Source organism: Canis lupus, chromosome 16 (assembly GCF_048164855.1).
Source record: "Canis lupus baileyi chromosome 16, mCanLup2.hap1, whole genome shotgun sequence".
In the NCBI taxonomy this organism is placed as follows: domain Eukaryota; kingdom Metazoa; phylum Chordata; class Mammalia; order Carnivora; family Canidae; genus Canis; species Canis lupus.
In genome coordinates this window covers 7,301,070-7,319,730 of record NC_132853.1, presented here as the reverse complement: position 1 = coordinate 7,319,730, position 18,661 = coordinate 7,301,070, and the positions used below count along the sequence as shown (strand labels likewise).

At 46.6% G+C, this 18,661-nt stretch overlaps 1 protein-coding gene across 5 annotated transcripts in view; it reads right to left on the bottom strand.

Annotated features, from left to right (window-relative positions):
* GPR107 (G protein-coupled receptor 107) overlaps positions 1 to 18,661 on the bottom strand; it is an 80,904-nt gene that overhangs the window by 21,395 nt on the left and 40,848 nt on the right. For 3 of the 5 annotated variants that reach the window (XM_072778323.1, XM_072778326.1, XM_072778327.1), the window contains 6 exons: positions 15,447 to 15,522; positions 13,879 to 13,952; positions 13,349 to 13,466; positions 10,169 to 10,299; positions 6,757 to 6,800; positions 4,472 to 4,540 (listed from right to left, as the gene is read on the bottom strand). In XM_072778323.1, coding sequence (XP_072634424.1) covers positions 4,472 to 4,540; positions 6,757 to 6,800; positions 10,169 to 10,299; positions 13,349 to 13,466; positions 13,879 to 13,952; positions 15,447 to 15,522 — 512 coding nt within the window. The remainder of the gene's footprint in view (positions 1 to 4,471; positions 4,541 to 6,756; positions 6,801 to 10,168; positions 10,300 to 13,348; positions 13,467 to 13,878; positions 13,953 to 15,446; positions 15,523 to 18,661) is intronic. The other 2 variants (XM_072778324.1, XM_072778325.1) reach the window with 2 other exon arrangements.

The following is an 18,661-nucleotide window of genomic DNA, read 5'->3' as shown; positions in this document are numbered from 1 at the left end:
CCTGCCAGTATGCCACGTTTCTGGAGCAGAGGACTGTTTACGGTGCTCTCATGGTACAGCTTCAGACTTCAGAATCAGGAGAGGATTATAAGCATATGCTTTAGCTATACACCCAGGGACAAAAGGAAGGACGAAAATTTTCTGAGTGACCAGATAAAGGGCATCTCATTTTTTCCTGCCTCTTTTCTCCTACTATCCTGAAACAGTGTTCCGGAGGGGGTAATTCCAATGCTATCCTCACGGGCAGGGCAGAAAACAGCATGGAACAATTCTGGAGGAACTCATTCCTACCCAGGCAGCACCCAGTCCTAGAGCCCTCCCTGCGTGCTGGGGAAGGGAAATCACAGCAAAATGTGTGGTTGGGAGGCTCCCCTTTCTCCTGACCACCTCCTTCACCCTAGGGCTTTTGACCTAGGGCGTTCAGGTCTAACCTAATAATAATCCTCAGTGCCTACAGAATCAATGGGCCTGGGGCACCTTAGTTTCTACTTGGAAAATGTAAATAAAGATTGGACAAATCCGAAATTATAACCAAGAACTGAGTCAAAGGAGTCAGGGAAGACAGTACTTATAAACATCAGCCCCACTTGAAATGTATAACCCAAAGCTCTGCTAGTAAACTGAGAGCAATTTATGTTAAAAGCCATCTTGTTAGTCAAAGAAAAATGTAGATTCCCATTAAGATAATAAGTTAGGTAAAATATCAGAGCAGATGATGCAAAAGCTATTGCCCCAATCAAATGACAACTTTTTTTTTCTTTTTTTTTACGATTTTATTTACTTATTCATGAACAGGCACACAAAGAGGCAGAGACACAGGCAGAGGGAGAAGCAGGCTCCCCTCAGGGAGCCTGATGCAGGACTCAATCTCAGGACCCTGGGATCACAACCTGAGCCAAAGGCAGATGTTCAACCACTGAGCCACCCAGGAGCCCTGACAAGACAGCTCCGGACACAAAATAGAGTTTAGTAAATGCTTAAAAGCAGTAATTTTTTCTATCTATACAAGTTTCACAGTTTCCAAAGCACTCAGTAGAGTGAAGAGTCACTGGTCAACATCACTCTATTACAGATACAATTTTTAAAATAATATCTCTTTAATGTCTACAACAGCCAGGAGTTGGCAAACGTTTTCTATAGAGGGCTGGAGAACACCCTTGTGGGCCTGATGATCTCTGCCCCAGTGATTCAACTCTGCCACTGAAGTGCAAAAGCAAACACAGACAACTCATATACAAACAGGCATGGTATATTCTAATAAAACCTCATTGATGGGGGCACCTGGGTGGCTTAGTTAAGCATCTGCCTTCAGTTTAGATCATGATCTCAAGGTCCTGGGATGGTGCCACACATGGGGCTCCCTGCTAAGTGGGGAGTCTGCTTCTCCCTCTGCCTCTGCCCTCCCCTGCCCTGCTCATGCTCTTTCTCTTTCAAATAAATAAATCTTATAAAAACAAAACAAAACAAAACAAAACAAAAAAAAAAACGGGTAATTTTCTTCCTTTCTCTTCAATGGGTTTTTCATTAGGTCTGTTTATATGAACATACTCAAATAAAACATATTTACATATTTGGGGGGGGCATGAAATGCCCAGAACTAATGGACTCTAAATAGTCACAAGAATCTGGCCAAGTGAGTCTGAAATAAACTCTGCAGGCACAGGAAAAAAGAACCAGGTAGGCTTTTTGGTCACAGCTGTCATGACCACAAGAGATTCAAGAAGCCTCATCCCTATCACGTGGTTCCCAAACTTTTGGTCTCAAGATTCTCTCATACTTTTTTTTTTTTTTGTTAAGATTTTATTTATTTATTCAAGAGAGACACAGAGAAAGAGAGAGGCAGAGACACAGGCAGAGGGAGAAGCAGGCTCCATGCAGGGAGCACAATGTAGGATTCGATCCTGGGTCTCCAGGATCATGCCCTGGGCTGAAGGCAGACACTCAACTGCTGAGCCACCCGTGTGTCCCTTAAAAAAAAAAAAAAAAATCCAGGATGCTTGGGTGGCTCAGCAGCTGAGCATCTGCCTTTCGTTCTGGTCATGATCCCAGGGTCCTAGGATCAAGTCCTGCATCAGTCTCCCTGCAGGGAGCCTGCCTCTCCCTCTGCCTATGATTCTGTCTTTCTATCTGAGTCTCTCATGAATAAATAAATAAAATCTTAAAAAAAAAAAATCCACTGGTCCATCTTGCACTTTGAATGGATCTTTTATTCATGCATGACTGTGTAACATGCATTGGCCAGGTAGAAAATAGTGTCAACTGAGTCATGCAGGTCTCTGAAATATTGACACTTTTTATCATAAAATATCTTTTTAGGGAATCCCTGGGTGGCGCAGCGGTTTGGCGCCTGCCTTTGGCCCAGGGCGCAATCCTGGAGACCTGGGATCAAATCCCACGTCGGGCTCCTGGTGCATGGAGCCTGCTTCTCCCTCTGCCTGCGTCTCTGCCTCTCTCTCTCTCCTCTCTGTGCATTCTCATGAATAAATAAATAAAAATCTTTAAAAAAAATATCTTTTTAAAGTCATATTTGTTAATATCACTCCTTCTCACATGAGCCTTTTAAGACTTGGGAAGCTATCAAACCTTCAGTTTGATAGCTTCAGATAGATAGCTTCAGTGGTAGATACAAGTTTTCCTAAGTTAACATTTGTGCTTTCAAGTGAAAATGAGGTCACCAGCAACAAGTACTTCTAGTTATATCCCTGAACTGACATGTTTACTTCATTCATTTAAAAAAAAAAAATGTCTGGCTAAACCTCACGTCTGAGTAACCACACCAAAGTTTTATTCTTTCAAATAAAAATGAGGTCCCAAGAGAAAAACCGTTAGTTCAGCTTGCAACTCCAATAACTACACATATTTTCCCCTAAGACAATTACTGTATTTCGGTGCACAGCAGAGGTGCTTTACATCTACTTCCCATCTCATGACACTTAGAATGATAAAAGACCTGCGTTTAAGGGTTTAGATTTAATAACATTAGTAGTTTTTACTATTTCGTTGAGGCCACTCTTGAGTGAAACGAGTCTCTTTCACCCCTGCAAGCCGGCAGCATCACAGAAAGCAGTGGCCACTCATACAGTTTGGTGCTACTGCCTCGAATCACACTCAGGCAGTGGCTGTTTGACCCACTACTGCTCCTGTACCATTGGTGCAAACATCAACAGCAAGAAAGGAAAGGATGACTATGTCTGGCGATGAAACCTGTTTGGCCCCAAGGACCCCCATGGGAGCCGCCACCCTGAAGAATACTTCCCACGGCCACAGCTACCTGCAGAACATGGCAGCCATTCTGAATGAAGCTATGCCTCTACAAATCTGCAATTAGCCAGTCACCATTTGTTTAAATGCCTCTGAACTTCACATAAAAGCCCAGAGTCTTCAGAACATTTCCTCTGAATCTTCCTCAGAAACACAAGGGGGGGGGGGAGGGAGATGAGCAGCAGCAGAGACTGCTAATTAAATGTGTGGAATCTATGCCCTGGCCAGTCCTCTGAGGTAATGGCATTGGAGAAAGAAGGGAACATGTACACACTCAAGGGCAGTAAAAGCCAATGCTGGGGAGCAAAACACGGTGGCACGTGGGCTCGGTGTCTGTGGGAGACTCGGTACGCTTCTGCTCAGAGAATGCAGTGCATCAGTGACTCCAAATGACAGAGGAGCTGAGAGAAGCAATAGCGTGTGACAGAGGAGATAAAGACACGGCTGAAGGATAGTGGGCAGCTTCCTTGTTTCTCCCAGGCTCAGTCAAAAGGACTCCAGAGATAAAGAAGTCAACAACATCCAAAGCAGCACTCTGAAAGCCACCCGCCGTCCCAAACGCGGGGACAGCCACTGCAAACAGCACTTCCCCCATCGGCAACTAGTCAGCCTGGACTGCACATACGCTGAGAGGTTCAAGCCAAGTCACCATCAAGGTCATGCACCGAGTCAATGGCACAATGAGCCCAAGAACAGGAACCAGAGCATCAGCCTCCAGCCAGCAATGCCTCCAAATCTCGTAGGAGACATTACCGCCCATGGTCTTCACTCGAAGGGGGTCAAGTACAACCCCTGGGAACCCGTGGAGGTTGGGTGGTCGGCAGCGTGCTCACTCCAGCTTTTGCCTCACTTCTGTCCCAATCTGCTTTGTGCTCACACCACAGGGCAGCTTGCCACCAAGGGGCAGGGGGATGCTATTCCTGAGAGTTCTCTGCAGGGGGGACTTGACCGTGGGCACACAGCTGCCCTGACTCTGGAAGTGTTACAGGCATGATCATTTTTCAAAGTATTGAATGAAATATGCATTTGCTGATTAGCTAAAAAACAGCCACAACCTACATCAATTCAGTGAAAGAACATGGATCAAGACACCCGCAGTGTAACTAACTACTCTGTCTCCCTTTCAAAGGGTTTGTGATATTTGCTGATGAGAAACAGGTGCTTTCTTAACAGGATGTCAACCCGAGAATGGTGAATGGTGAAGGAGAACCTGGTGTGCTGGTGTGACTTCCTGTTTTCATATTCGCTCTCTGCTGAAGAGGTCGCATGCTGTCACCTGCTGGAAAAAACGAGAAACTGACATGTGTGCCCCAGGAAATGATGACAAGCGTATTTGGGTTCTATAGTTTCTCTTCACTACAGCTGCACAGGGACAATGTAGACCTGTCTTGGGCTTCACCCAGCTAACCATCGACCATTCTGGAATAAACAGTTCAGAGACAATTCATCACCAAGGCAACCCCCAAGCCCTCTCAAGGCTGGATGCAGAAAGCGCACAGGTAGTCAGAGGGACAAGGATGACGGAGAAAAGGGGAAGGGAGCTGGTGAAGAAGGCTCAGAGGAATCCACGCAGGGGAAAGGCAAGGCCAAGAAGAAAAGGACCCATACAACTCACTGGAGAACATCCCCCTTGGAATTTTTAAACATTTTCAGCCAAGCAGTAAGGAAAATGAATCCAGAAATACTGAAGTGTATAAAGATGAAAAAGTAATGTGTTAGCTCATATTAAAAAAATCTTTAAACTTTAAATTTTTTTGAGTAACATCTATACCCGACGTGGGGCTTGAATCCATGACCCCTGAGATCAAGAGTCGCACACTCCACATACCAAGTCAGCCAGGTGCCCCTTGACATATTAAAATTAATTTGTTATAAAAATAATAATAAAGGTATCTTTTTATGTGAAAACTACAGAAAAAAAAAAAAAAACAAGAATATCTCCCAAATAACACTTATTCCCAGAGGGTGAGTTTTTATTTTTTATTTTGAATTTTTCAGTTTGTGTCAGGGTGCTTTATGAGGATTCTAATTTGTGTTTTATATTTTGTAATTATCCTTTATCCTATTCCAAGAAGGCAAGAGGGTTCTCTGAGCTCCGAGCCAGGCTAAAAGCAAAACATTTATAAAAAGTTCAAGTTGAAACTCACTGACAAGAATCTATCCCAGAGAGAGAAGGGAACCCAGTGCTTTTGAAGAAAAAGGGAGAAAACAAAAAAGAGCCATTTCCCAGGACTAGAAAGAAAACACGAGCTGGCATGTTCTGAGAGTGGTTGCCTGCAGCCACTCAGGCCAGTTGGGCCTAGGGAAACTGGACTCAACGCTGACTGAAGCTCCCAGCCAAGGCAGGACCCCATGGCGCCAGGCTGCCTAGAGGCCAGAGCGCTACTGAGGGCTAGGGGCAAGGCGGAGGGCGGGTGGTGGTGGGGGGTGTCTCCACAGCAACCACTGTGAGCCAAAACCACCAAAGTCACAGACACCCCCAGTACTATGCTCTACATAAAAACCCCAGGATCTCACGGGACACTGAAGTGAAGCCTTGAAATCAGGTTTAGTTAAACAAAATGTGGTATTAATTATATGGCAAGTGTGAACTTGGATTTGTACCTATTACCTGATTTCCAATTTTTCTAAAATGAATCCACATTACTTTTATAATAATTTAAAAAAAAGGGGTCAGCAACCAAACTCATCAACAACAAATGAATTATCTGCCTTAAGGAACACTGCTATTGACACTGGGCATGTGACTTCCTGGACCCAGAGGTGGCTCCCAGCACTGAGAAAGCCCTGAGAAAGCACTGTTTCTCCATCCCTGGCGCTCCAAAGTCTCCTTTTATGCCACTGCAGCCTGTGATCATGCACTATTCAAATAAGCTCAGAAATGCACAAAACATTCTCTTTGTGGCATCTTTTCTTAGGAATTGTTAGAAAACCAAGGAGACGCAGAAGGGTTATCATGGCACGAGCATTCAAAAACCAGAGTTTCAAAAAATAATAGTAAGAATAAAAACCAGAGAGTTTCAAAGGTTCTCTCTGGCATCACTCTCATCTTAAATTAATACCGACACATCTATTTTGAAAGCGTGTTAAGTCAGCAGGAAGGGATGCTTTACACATAGCCATCCCCAATCCATAATACCTCCTGTTCTCACAGCGAAGTGCTATCTGGTCCTTCCCAGACGAGATTTTTCTCCTCCTGACTCAGTTTGGAGAAGGTGAAAATCACGCTCAGGAGTGGAAATGGAATGAATCATCTCACTAAGCAGCAATCACCCCCAAGTCTCCTTCCACAGCTGACCTCTGCAAAGTTCACCCCCTGCCTCTCCTGCAAACAATCCCACCTGCTTTCACAAAGCCCCCGGGGGCTCCCCAAGCCTGCCTCCCAGGAGACTGTGGTCCTTCTGCCTTCACCTCCACCTCCACTATTCCTGGCAGTGAGCAGGCATGTGGCTTCGGGGAAGGCCCAGCAGCACAAAAGAACACAAGGGAACTTGCCTTTTCCATCTGTTGCTGATGCTTCTTGTAAATGCCTGATTGACCTAAAAATAAACATTGGGAAAAAAAAGGTTAGCTGACAGGTCTGCATTCTTCTCTGCTTCCAGCATGAGTAACTCAAGGCCATGCATGAAACGGCTGGACCAGATGTTTTTATTTTTTAAAAAATTTATTTATTTATTCATGAGAAACAGAGAGAGAGAGAGAGAGAGAGAGAGAGAGAGAGGGAGAAATAGGCTCCTCGCAGGGAGCCCGACGTGGGACTCGATCCCAGGTCTCCAGGATCATGCCCTGGGCTGAAGGCAGTGCTAAACCGCTGAGCCACCCAGGCTGCCCATGAACTGGATGTTTTTAGAGCACTCTCCCTAAACATGTGGTCTTTGCTAACCGACAACTTGCCCACAGCTTGCCCTATCAGGTGCTCAAGCCTGAGAGTTAAGGATGCCCTCTAATGGCTGAAAAAGGTCTGGCAGGGGCCAGGGTGAGCCAGAAAAACAAAGCAAAACACCATCATTTCAACACTCTTGATCTCCCTCTCTACTTAAATCTACAGTTCCCACGAGGACCCCACCCCTCAATAATGCCATGGAGCGCACTTGCTACCTAGGGAACATGGCTGCCCCACCAAGGCTGGAGGCTGATTTCCAAAGTCTAGATCTAGGAGCTTGTGAGCACATGGCTTCTTGCAAACTCCCTATTTCACCAACTAGAGACACAGAACTCTGCTGAAAAGTGTTGGGCTCCAAGGAGTCTTTTTTTCCCCTGCTGTGATGTGCCAGGTAACTAATTACATCACTGCAGTGCAGCAAGGGAACACTAACATTGTTAATGAGGCTACAGTTCAGAGTTCTAGGTAGAGTGCAGAGACTGGAAGAGAAAGACTGTCTCAAAAGAATGTGGAACAGCCCAAGCAGATCCAGCCTAGGCAGAGGAGGGTGGGTCTCACATGTGGGCTCAAGTTCTCACCGACCACCCACTCTCTACCTGACCACGAATAAGTCTTTTCTCCTAAGAACCTCCCCCCAGCCCTGTCATCTTCCCACCTAGAAGTGAACAGTGCACAACAGGGAAGTGAGCTAACACAAAACTGGCACCAAACCCACGCCCGCGGAGTCTGAATGCTTCAAAAGAAGCGTCGATACTATTTAAGTCACCTCCAGTACTTGATGTTTTTCTTTTTTTTTTAATTTTTTTAAAATCTTTTATTTTTATTTTTACTTATTTATGATAGTCACACAGAGAGAGAGAGAGAGAGAGAGGCAGAGACATAGGCAGAGGGAGAAGCAGGCTCCATGCACCGGGAGCCCGACGCGGGACTCGATCCCGGGTCTCCAGGATCGCGCCCTGGGCCAAAGGCAGGCGCCAAACCGCTGCGCCACCCAGGGATCCCGATGTTTTTCATTTTAAAGCAACTTTCAGAACATCCACCTTCAAGAACCTTGTTGTGGGGCATGTACTCATTCATGCTACAATGAAAATGGGGCTGGAAATGGTCACTTGTAGCCCCTATAGCTCACTTGTGTCTTCCCCGAACACCTAAGTCCCTTCTTTTTGCTGAGAACAGCAGATGGAAGAGAAGGGACTATACTCTGTTCCAGAACAGTAAAATGCTCTTTCTTACCTGAAGACAATGTCGGCATCCTGCCACAGATGCCCGAATAACTTGCTCCTGGGCAGGATGTGGGGCAGTGAGAGAGATTAGAAAAGACTCACTCGTCTTCTGTCATCTCTGCTGGAGGCTGCCTGCTGCATGGGCATGTGCGCGCGTGTGATACATGACGGAGTAAGGGTCAAAAGTGAGTCTGAGGGGATCCTTGGGTGGCTCAGCAGTTTAGCAACTGCCTTCAGCCCGGGGCATGATCCTGGAGTCCCAGGATCCAGTCCCACATCGGGCTCCCTGCATGGAGCCTGCTTTTCCCTCTGCCTGTGTCTCTGCCTCTTTCTTTCTGTGTGTCTCTCATGAATAAATAAATAAAATATTAAAAAAAAAAAGTGAGTCTGATTGGCAGGAAATACGATTACACACCATTAGCACCAGCTTCTAAACAATCAAGAGTAACTGAATGAAGTTATAAACCCCAGGATCCTGAATATAAGAATTTACAGGGATCCCTGGGTGGTTCAGCAGTCTGGCGCCTTCCTTTAGCCCAGGGTGCGATCCTGGAGTCCCGGGATCGAGTCCCGCATCAGGCTCCCTGCATGGAGCCTGCTTCTTCCTCTGCCTGTGTCTCTGCCTCTCTCTCACTCTGTGTCTATCATAAATAAATCTTTAAAAAAAAAAAAAGAATTTACAGCATGGGGCCATTGTAGCGTGGACCACCTCATTTCTAACATAAGGCAGGTAAATATATTTTTAAAAATTTTATTCCAAGGGGCACCTGAGTGGCTCAGTTGATTATGCATCTACCTTTAGCTCAGGTCATGATCCCGGGGTCCTGGGATGGAGCCCCAAATCAGGCTCCCTCCTCAGTGGGGAGTCTGCTTCTCCCTCTGCCCCTCCCCCTGCTTGTGAACACTCATGATCTCTCTCTCTCTCTGATAAATAAATAAAATCTTTTAAAAAAATTTTTATTCCAAAAGAACTGCTTTCAAACAGCCATGGAACTAGAGCACTGTGAGAGTGTTTTCTTTTTGCTAGCCTTTGTTCCTCTACTTGCTTCCTACTGAACCAGTGATTCCCTTCACCTGGCATAAGGTTTTTTTTTTTTTTTTAAGATTTTATTTATTTATTCATGAGAGACACACACACACAGAGAGAGAGAGAGAGAGAGAGGCAGAGACACAACACAGGCAGAGGGAGAAGCAGGCTACCTGTGCAGGCTCCATGCAGGGAGCCTGATGTGGGACTTGATCCCGGGTCTCCTGGATCAGGCCCTGGGCTGAAGGCGGCGCTAAACCGCTAAGCCACCAGGGCTGCCCCTGGCATAAGGCTTAATGAGGCTATTTCTTCTCATCAACCAGTGGCGTGGCACTAATGTTTCTTTGCACATAACTGAAGCACCATGTGTGTATCTACAGCCTGAGGATACCTATGTGTTTATGTGCTGGGAACTCTCACTAGTATTATGTTCATGCACTCTGCACTTTCTAATTTGGCAAGGAAAGGCTGTATGTGGAATTTCAACTCTCTTCTCTCCAAATGCATGCTGCTAGGTTACACTGCCCCCTGAGTTCTCATTTCCAGACTCTATTGTCTACGGTGCTAAAAGCCATGGTGCCAGTTCAGCAATCTGGGTATGCACTAAGGAGCTGGATAAAGACATGGCCTCCAGCCTCCTGCTCCTGGAGGGGACCCAGGAAGCAATGCCCCACATGACTCAGACGGGTTTGGGAAAGGCTGATCCGGCGACCTGGCCTCATCCAGCGGATGAGCCCTTGGGTGCCCCACGGCCCCCTCCCTGTGGGCACTCACCACACCACTGGGAAGAGGATGGCTCCACAGCACAGCAGGTCCACCAGAAACAGAGAGTCCTTCCACAAGCCATATTCCGTTGTCCCCTCCTCGGTGGACTCTATGATGATGTAGGCCACGTTTGCCAGTACCTACAGGACATGAGAAGTTGCTGAGGCCCTAGAGCAAGGGCAGATCTCTATGATGGCAGCCCCAGTGGTGAGGGGACCCTGCAGCCTGCAAGCCTGCAACCATGGCTATAGCATTCTCTCCAGTGGCACATGCTTTTCAGAACACTATGCTTATCCCTCATGGAGTAGTCTCTGTACTCTCCTCCCGAGCTTGGGATAGCCCCAAGCAACAGTCAGGTGGCTGTGAGGCCATAGGATTTCCAAAGCGGGTCATAAAAAGGACACTGCCTCTGACTGGCCCTCTTGCTCAGGACACACATCTTTGGAGCCCCGAGCCCTCTTGGAGGATGTCTGGCTACCCCGAGGCTGACAAGGTGGAGAAACCAGGCAGAGAAAAAGAGGCAGAGGAGTCCCAGCTATTGCCGCCCCACCTCATCGAGTCTTCCTGGCCCAGGAGATGGAAGCAAATGAAGACTTCGAGGCAGCCCCATCTAACCGCATGAGGCCAGTGCAGCCATTCCTCAATTCCTGGACCATACAGTACATGACCGAATATGTGGTTACTGTTGCTTTCTATCACTGCATCTGGGATGACTGGTGACGCAGCACAGATCACCAGGATGCTCTGCCTTGCTCCTTAGGCCCCGAGGCCTCAGGAGAGCCGTACAGGAGGCACTGCACAGCCCACTTGGCTGCGACACCCAGATTCCTCAGGTCCACATTCTCCCTGTGTGTCTACCGCTGCTTCTCAGAGACAGCCAGTATTCTCGGTACCCGAAGTTGTTATCAGAGACCAGAGCAACGGGACCGGCAGACTCTGGCGCATGCTTGAGTGGCCACACTGCTCCTCCTAGGAGTAACCCCACTTGGGCCACCTCTACCTGGGATATGGCTTGTCCACGCTCCACTCTGACCAGCCTCAGGGGTTCGGTTTCTGCACCAGTGGGCTGCAAAAGGTCCCAGAGCTGGCTAAACTGGATTAGTATTTCAAACCTGGGCTACTATTCAGCATAATCAAGGAGACACTCTCTGGGAGATTTCCAGTAGGTGGGGTACAGAGTTGACAAGTCCACCTCTATGCTCCATGCAAAGTCCAAGGCCCCAATCACTTTGCTTGCTTGCTATAAAGGTAAGTCTGTACACTTCGACAAAGGATGTAAAATCTGTTGCGCTGCTATGTGGGACATCTCTAAGTATAATTTCTTTTTTTAATCTAGGACACTTCAGTGAAATGATCACAAAAGCCATACTTCACTAGACACAAATGCAAAAATTATTCTGAAATTTCAGTCATCCTCTGACACACACAACCTAACCACCTGCATCCAGGATTCTATCTATGAAGACAAAGGAAACAAAGGCTTTCCTGACTTAAATTCATAATTCCACTTGGTCCTTACTTCACACTCTCGACACAAGACAGAATGTTCCCCACTGTGGAACAAAGCACCAAAAATGTTCCTGAAAGTCTGTGGGTACATTTTGTACATCTTTCACTTCTCATTCAGAAATGTGCACTGGCTCCCTGTGGCCACAAAGAAATAGTTTTAGCTTCCCGGCTGATGTTCAAGGCCTCCCCAGACTAGTCTCTACGTTTATCGATGCATAACTTCCTTATATTCAATTTTTTCAACGTCCTGTTTCCTTAGAGTTGCCTGCCATGTAACCTTGTGTTTAGCTACCTCAGGGGTGCAAAAGAGGGAAGCTAGGAGGGCTGTGCCCATCGCATCCCAGCTTGGGTAGGGGAAAGAAGGTCTGCCTGGAGGGATGGTAGCAGCTCTGAGGGGGACAGGGAGCAGTATAATACTGTAGGAAGAGAACCCAGGCCCTCCCTTCTGAGCTCGGTGGCAGTGGCAGGCTGCAGAACTCAGCCTGGCCACTGTAGGCACAGCAGTACCCCTGGGAGCTCTACAGCCAGGACCCCCAGCTCCTTAGCATCTGTTTACTTGGCAGTAGCAGCACTGGTTTCTGCTATTGCCCTTCTGCCTGCCATATTTCTCTCCTTAAAAATGTAGGCGGGATCCCTGGGTGGCGCAGCGGTTTAGCGCCTGCCTTTGGCCCAGGGCGCGATCCTGGAGACCCGGGATCGAGTCCCACATCGGGCTCCTGGTGCATGGAGCCTGCTTCTCCCTCTGCCTATGTCTCTGCCTCTCTCTCTGTGTGTGACTATCATAAATAAATAAAAATTTAAAAAAATAATAAAAATGTAGGCAAGGCCCTTTTCCACCTTGAAGCCTTCTAGACATTCAAATTTCAGTGATTAGTCTCTCTCCTGGGAAACCTACAGCAACTGGTCTGCACCATTTGGTTAGTGCTAACACAAGTCCCTTTTCACTAATATGAAGGTGGCTTTGCTGCAAACACGGCCAGACTGCCCACCACCAGAGTGAGGGCGTTATCACCTTCCTTCCTTCACCTGCCACACCCACACTATGTTCCCAGACAAGATCAGGCCATGAGAACAACTTTATCACACATCTGCTCTTTGGTTGAGTGGAATGGAGCAGTCATGCATTCCTGCCAGGCCCTCTGTTTATTGTGAGTTCTTTATGCCCAGTCTCTGCCTTCGATAAGACTGTTACATAGAAGACAAGGTTCCTCTCCCAAGGGATTCACAACTGGGCAAGGCTGGCCTCAGCCCAGGGTCTCAAACCAGGGAGGGTTTAATAAATAGTTGCCCTGATCTCTATTTAATACTCTACCTTGTGAAAACTCACCGGTGTCATTCACAGTTTTAAAATAATTTGTTAATAAAAACACTACATGTCTGAGCTTGGCTAAGAGGACAGTCTTGTCAGAGGGAAGCCAGATGCAGGAAGGCAGGCAGTATGTCCTCTGACCTCTCCACTCAAGTGTAGGCATCCATAAGCCGCTCGCCAGATGAGCAATTGCAGACAGCTTTCAGGGCAATGACCCGAGGCCCAGGTCTGCCAGAATTCAGCAAGAGAAGCCCAGTGGTAATAGCTAGGGTTTCAAGGCGAGTGGACCCCCTCTGCCTGGACAGGCCCAGAGCTGAGCCTTGCAAAGTGCCAGGACACAACCAAGACATGCAAGATTAGGGTCCCTTTACCTGGAGCGGGATGACAATCATGAAGATCTTTTTGTCTTTATCAGAAAGGATATGCTTAATGAAAGCCCAGCCGGTGCCGATGAGCGCGATAGTGATGAACAGTAGTGCCCCTTTCAAGCTGGAAAAGAAAAAGTTCCAGACACTAATGGTCTCTTCCAAGTGTCTGTGCAAGTTCCATTACACAACTCATTTATGACTTCACGTGCTTCTTGGAAAAGGTAGGTGGCCAAGTTTAGGAACTTCTCTTAAGTGAAGCAGCACACAAATAGTTTGCCACATACCCCACTCCCTGAGCAGCTAATCCTCCAATGGAGGCAACCTCTTCCTGGGAGCACACCCACAGCCCCGAGTTCTCAGGTCCAGACAGCCACCTGTGTGCCACACACCCTTGGCATGGCAGGAACCCAGACGGGCTGCCACAAGAGGGCAAGGACTGTTATCGCAAGGCAAGTCTCTTCCTACCATGGCCTCCCCGACTTTGCATGTCACCTTGAGGGAGGAGTATTTCATGTGTCTCTCTGCATACTTACAGGTGAGTGATGTAGTACACGACAGCCCAACCCTCGATCGGAAAGCCCTGGGAGGAGATATAGTGGTAGTCGATCTGCAAAGAAACAACTGCATTTCAGAAAGGTCCACACAGCGAACAGGAAATGCTGCCACAGGACCTCACCATAGGAGGAGGGGGTCTCCTCTGCCCCACGTCCTAATACCTCACAATTCAGCATGTGAGGGCACTAACATGAGGTAGCAAGAGAAACCTGCCACAAGATCTCAACACCACCAGCACCCAGGCCAGGCCACTCTCTTCAGGCGGGAGATTCACACTGGCAAATGGTGGCCTGTTCTGTTTAAAATCTCCAAGGGCCAAATGTCACCCATCTTTCTTCAGCATTTCAGCCAGGAACTTCACTTTGCACACTGCAGCTGCTTATTACACAAGTCAGTCAGCCAGCCAGCAAAAAAATCCATGTGGAGTCATGCAGCTTCCACTGTTCTGTTTTGTTTTTTTGAAGAAACTCTGTACATTTAGAGCTACTCAAAGCCACCAACACGTTTTAATTAAAGTGGCAAGTTTCAGGAGAGCGCCCACAATGGTTCCTGGCAGAACTCACAGACACTGTTATTGATTTCATCTTTATTCTGTCACAAATGGCTAACTAGACACTGAAGTGACTCAAGGGTCTTGTCATTCATTATCTACAAAGTTCCAGAAAATTTCTTTTAACTTAGATCCAAATGGGAAATTATCCAAATAACTGTCATTTCCAGAGACTGTAACTGGACACATCACTACTTCTTTGATACCAACACTTTTTAAGTGTAGGAGAGCATGTGTCTGGAAACTGTCGCCCTTATGAGCACAGCCGGCAGGTGCCACGAGCCAGTTGTGACTTTCCTCCCACAGGCAGGTGCACTTCATCTCCCATCCAGACTAAATATTCAAAGTATAAGCTTAGTTCACACATCTCATTCTTTAGAGTATCCTTTTTCTCTCAAATAAATATGCTAACACGGACTTCAAATCAAATGGGAACATGGCAAAGTATTTAGAAAAATTAATTCATGGAAACAATTCAGCAGGTGGCACTCTAACCTCGAAAAACGACAAACAGGAATAAAAACAAGTAAAGCTCTAGGAAAACTCTGAGTATGCAGGTAGCATTAGAAGATGTCTAGTGGGGGGCACCTGGGTGGCTCAGTTGGTTAAGCATCTACCTTCGGCTCAGGCTATGATCCTGGGGTCCTAGGATAGATCCCCACATCAGGCTCCCTGCTCAGTGGGGAGTCTGCTTCTCCCTCTCCCCCTCCTCCTACTCATGTTCTCCCTCCCTCTCTCTCTCTCTCTCTAATAAATAAATAAAATCTTTAAAAAAAAAAAAAAAAAAAAAGGAAGATGTCTCTGGGCCAGGGTCATGGACAGAGGGTGTCATGATTTACCCCTGTGATGGCCCCTCCTGCACCAAAGGCTTCATGAGACAAGGTCTTCTTTCATCTTGTTTCCCATGACCTAGCTCCCCTTCTTTCCAACTCATTTTTCCTAATTATATAGACACTGTACACCATTTCATAAATGATCCAAAATACTAATACATACTGCATGGAACACCAAGGAAAGAGACTTGGTGAAAGGAAGGGCCGCCATCAACCAGTGAATTTTAAATACGTCATTCCTATAAAAACAGAGAGAAAAGAATTAAAGAAATATTCCATTCCTCCAATGGATGGCCAAAGCTCCAGACATCAGATACATTTATAAGGAAGTAGTAACTATAATCTCAGCAAACCACAAACATGAAGTCTTTTGGAAACCTAGTTTCTACCAGCAGAAACAGCCCCAATGGAGCCCTAGAGTCACCTCTCATGCACAAGTCTGTGTTGTGACTAGAACAAAGTCAGGCACCAAAGCCAGACAGGATGAGTTCCAGCTCCTGATAAGATGGAAATCTACATAGCTTGCCAGGTTCGTGCCCAGAAACTGCCCTTGAAAGGCCACAGAGGCAAGAATGAAGCGGTGGGATCCACAAAACTGGCAAGAAACCCATGGGTGGGAGTGGAAGGTGCCTAGGCTCGGCTGTGGGGTCTGTGGGGGCAAGCTGCGGCCCTGGAGGCTGGGGGGGGGGGGCAGGCCTGGAGCCAGGCGGCAGATAGGGTGGAACCCGCCACACTCACCAGGCCAGTGGGGGAAAAGTCCCCACTCCCACCACCATGCCTACAATAGACTCGTCCACCTTTGGGCTGCCGGCCACTAAATTCCTCTATACTTTTCCACCTCACCCTGGGAACTGACCTAATAGGACACAAGACCATCTGGGAGACAAACTGACAACTCTTAAAGTGCCTAAAACTTGAATAAGAGCTACAGAGGAAATGCACACTGTCAGATATCAAGACTATTCTGCAAAGCCATGGCAGTAAAAACTATGGAATGGGTACAGCATCAGACAAACCAACAGAACAGAAAGCTCAGAAATGGATTCCTGAGTGTATGAAGCCTTGATATATGATAGATAAAGGGGTAGCAAATCGGTAGAAACAGGATGGATGGTTTAACCGGCACAGGGAAAATCAGCCCAAACCTGTGTGCGTATACGTATACATACACTGCTGTGTCCCTACTTCACATTTACATAAAGGAGGACTCCAGATGGATCTCAGTGCTAAACATAACATATGTCTTTTGTGACCCTGGAGTAGGGAAAGGTTTCTTCCAAGCAGCACTGCCCCAAAGACTAAAATTAGATAGTTCTGACTCTATTAATATGAAAGACTTTCTTTCAACAATGAATACCACAGACAAGTTTAACAGACTGGGAGAAGAAATTTGCAATGTCTAAGACAGACAAAGGACTGATATCGAAAATATACAAGAAACTCATGTAGGGTGACAAGAAAATGAGACACCCCAAGAGAACCATAAAGGCAGTTACAAGAGGGGTAACCCAAATAGTTAACAAGTCCCTAGAAAGATATTTCATATCATTAGTATTTAAGAAAATGCAAAATAAAGTACCAGTTTATATCCATCAGACTGGCAAAAAATAAGTTGGCAGTGTTGGTACATAGGGGAAACAGGAACCCTATGCACCCCTGGAAGAAGTATAAACTGGTACAGGCAAAGTGGCAGCACTTAATGAAATTAAATAAGAATTTACCCCAGACCCAGTGCACCTCCTTCTGGGAGTGTACAGCAGACACTGCACAGAGCCATAAGGGGGGACAAGGCCAGGGTGGGAGTAGGCGGTCATGACAAACCTGGAGTAGACAGGGAATGGAGGCCAAGAGAGGGGTCTCTCACTAAAAGGATGGATAAGTAGAATGTGGGGATGCACACTATGGAGTAGCTAAAAACTAACAAACTAGATAGACATACAGCAATGTGACTAGGTCTTAAGAAAGACACTACGGTGTGAAAAATGAGAACAGTATCTATAGATAATATAGTTTATAGAAGTTAAAATACACAGTATCAATAAACATTAGTTATTTATAAGAACACACACATGCCCAGCATAGATATAACCTGCATCTAAGTAGCTGGGAAAAGCATGAGTGAGGGGTAGAAAACAAAGGGGAAATGAAGACCAGGGGCCTTGCACAGACCGATAAGGTGGGTGTGTCTTGAACTGGCACACACTCCCTTTCTGGGCTGATTTCCTGTCTGGTGCCTACCTACTTGAAGGTCAAAAATGTAGTAAAGGCCAGAGGAGTGTGTCACTTCTGAAGAGCATCAAGAGGTACCCAGAGCGCAGAACTGCCGGCTGCCGAGCCCTGTACTCACTCACATGCCAGGTAGTAATGTCTGAGATGAACACATACTTGAAAGCCACAGCAACTTGGCTTGCATACTGCTTCTACCCTGACAACTGTAATCCCACCAAGCCTCAGGTACCTCTCCTGAAAACGGGCAACACCCAGCTCAAGGAGTGGCTGGATGGTGAGGTGAAACAACTAGCATCAAGTGCTTAACTGGGCAAGGAGCAGACATGGAAAAACGATTGGCTGTCTTACCCTCCCCACACTCAAGGGCCCAGGACAGAACTCGGAGAGTTGAGAGGAGCCGCACACGCACGCCAGGCAGATGCAGGTTCCGCTCCCAGCTCTGGCAGGTGCCACTAGCTGCTGTCTCTTATTTCTCCTCTCGAGACCTCCATAAAATGAGGCAAAGATCTCCCAGTTCATTCTAACTCTAAGGGACTGCGAGCCTCTGAAATGCACAAAACCTTGGAGTCATATCCTTTATGTGATTCAAATTTCCAACCCAACAGAACTGTCTGTAAGTCTCCTGGAAAAACGAGGAGATGGGGTGGAAGGCTTAAATTATATATCCTTGTGTGTATACTGCACTTCAGCAAGAAAGCTAAACACATGCTGCACAAAATAGGTTGGCCTCATTTAACCACAGATTTAAAACTTCCCACAATTTTATGTAAGTGAACCAGTGACAACTGCTAAATACACGGAAACTCAAATACCACTGAACACCTGCCTGGTCAACTATTTTGTATGTACCTAATATTTGCATAGCACTCTGATTTATAAAGCCCTCTAGAACACAATATTTTGGGGGGAATCACATAACATATCTAAGGTTCTAATAAGACCCAGAGAGAAAAGCAGGGCAATGACCCTGTCCCAGTTTTGTGGCTCAGAGAGTGAAACAAGACACACAGGTGGGAGCAATCCACATTTATACTTGGAATTGGGTCTCTGATTCCCAGTTCTTGCTTTTTTAATAAAGGCAGAAGCAAAACTTTACTTAAAAACCTTTTTATAGCTAAATTGGTAAGATTCTTTTTTTCTTATTAAAAG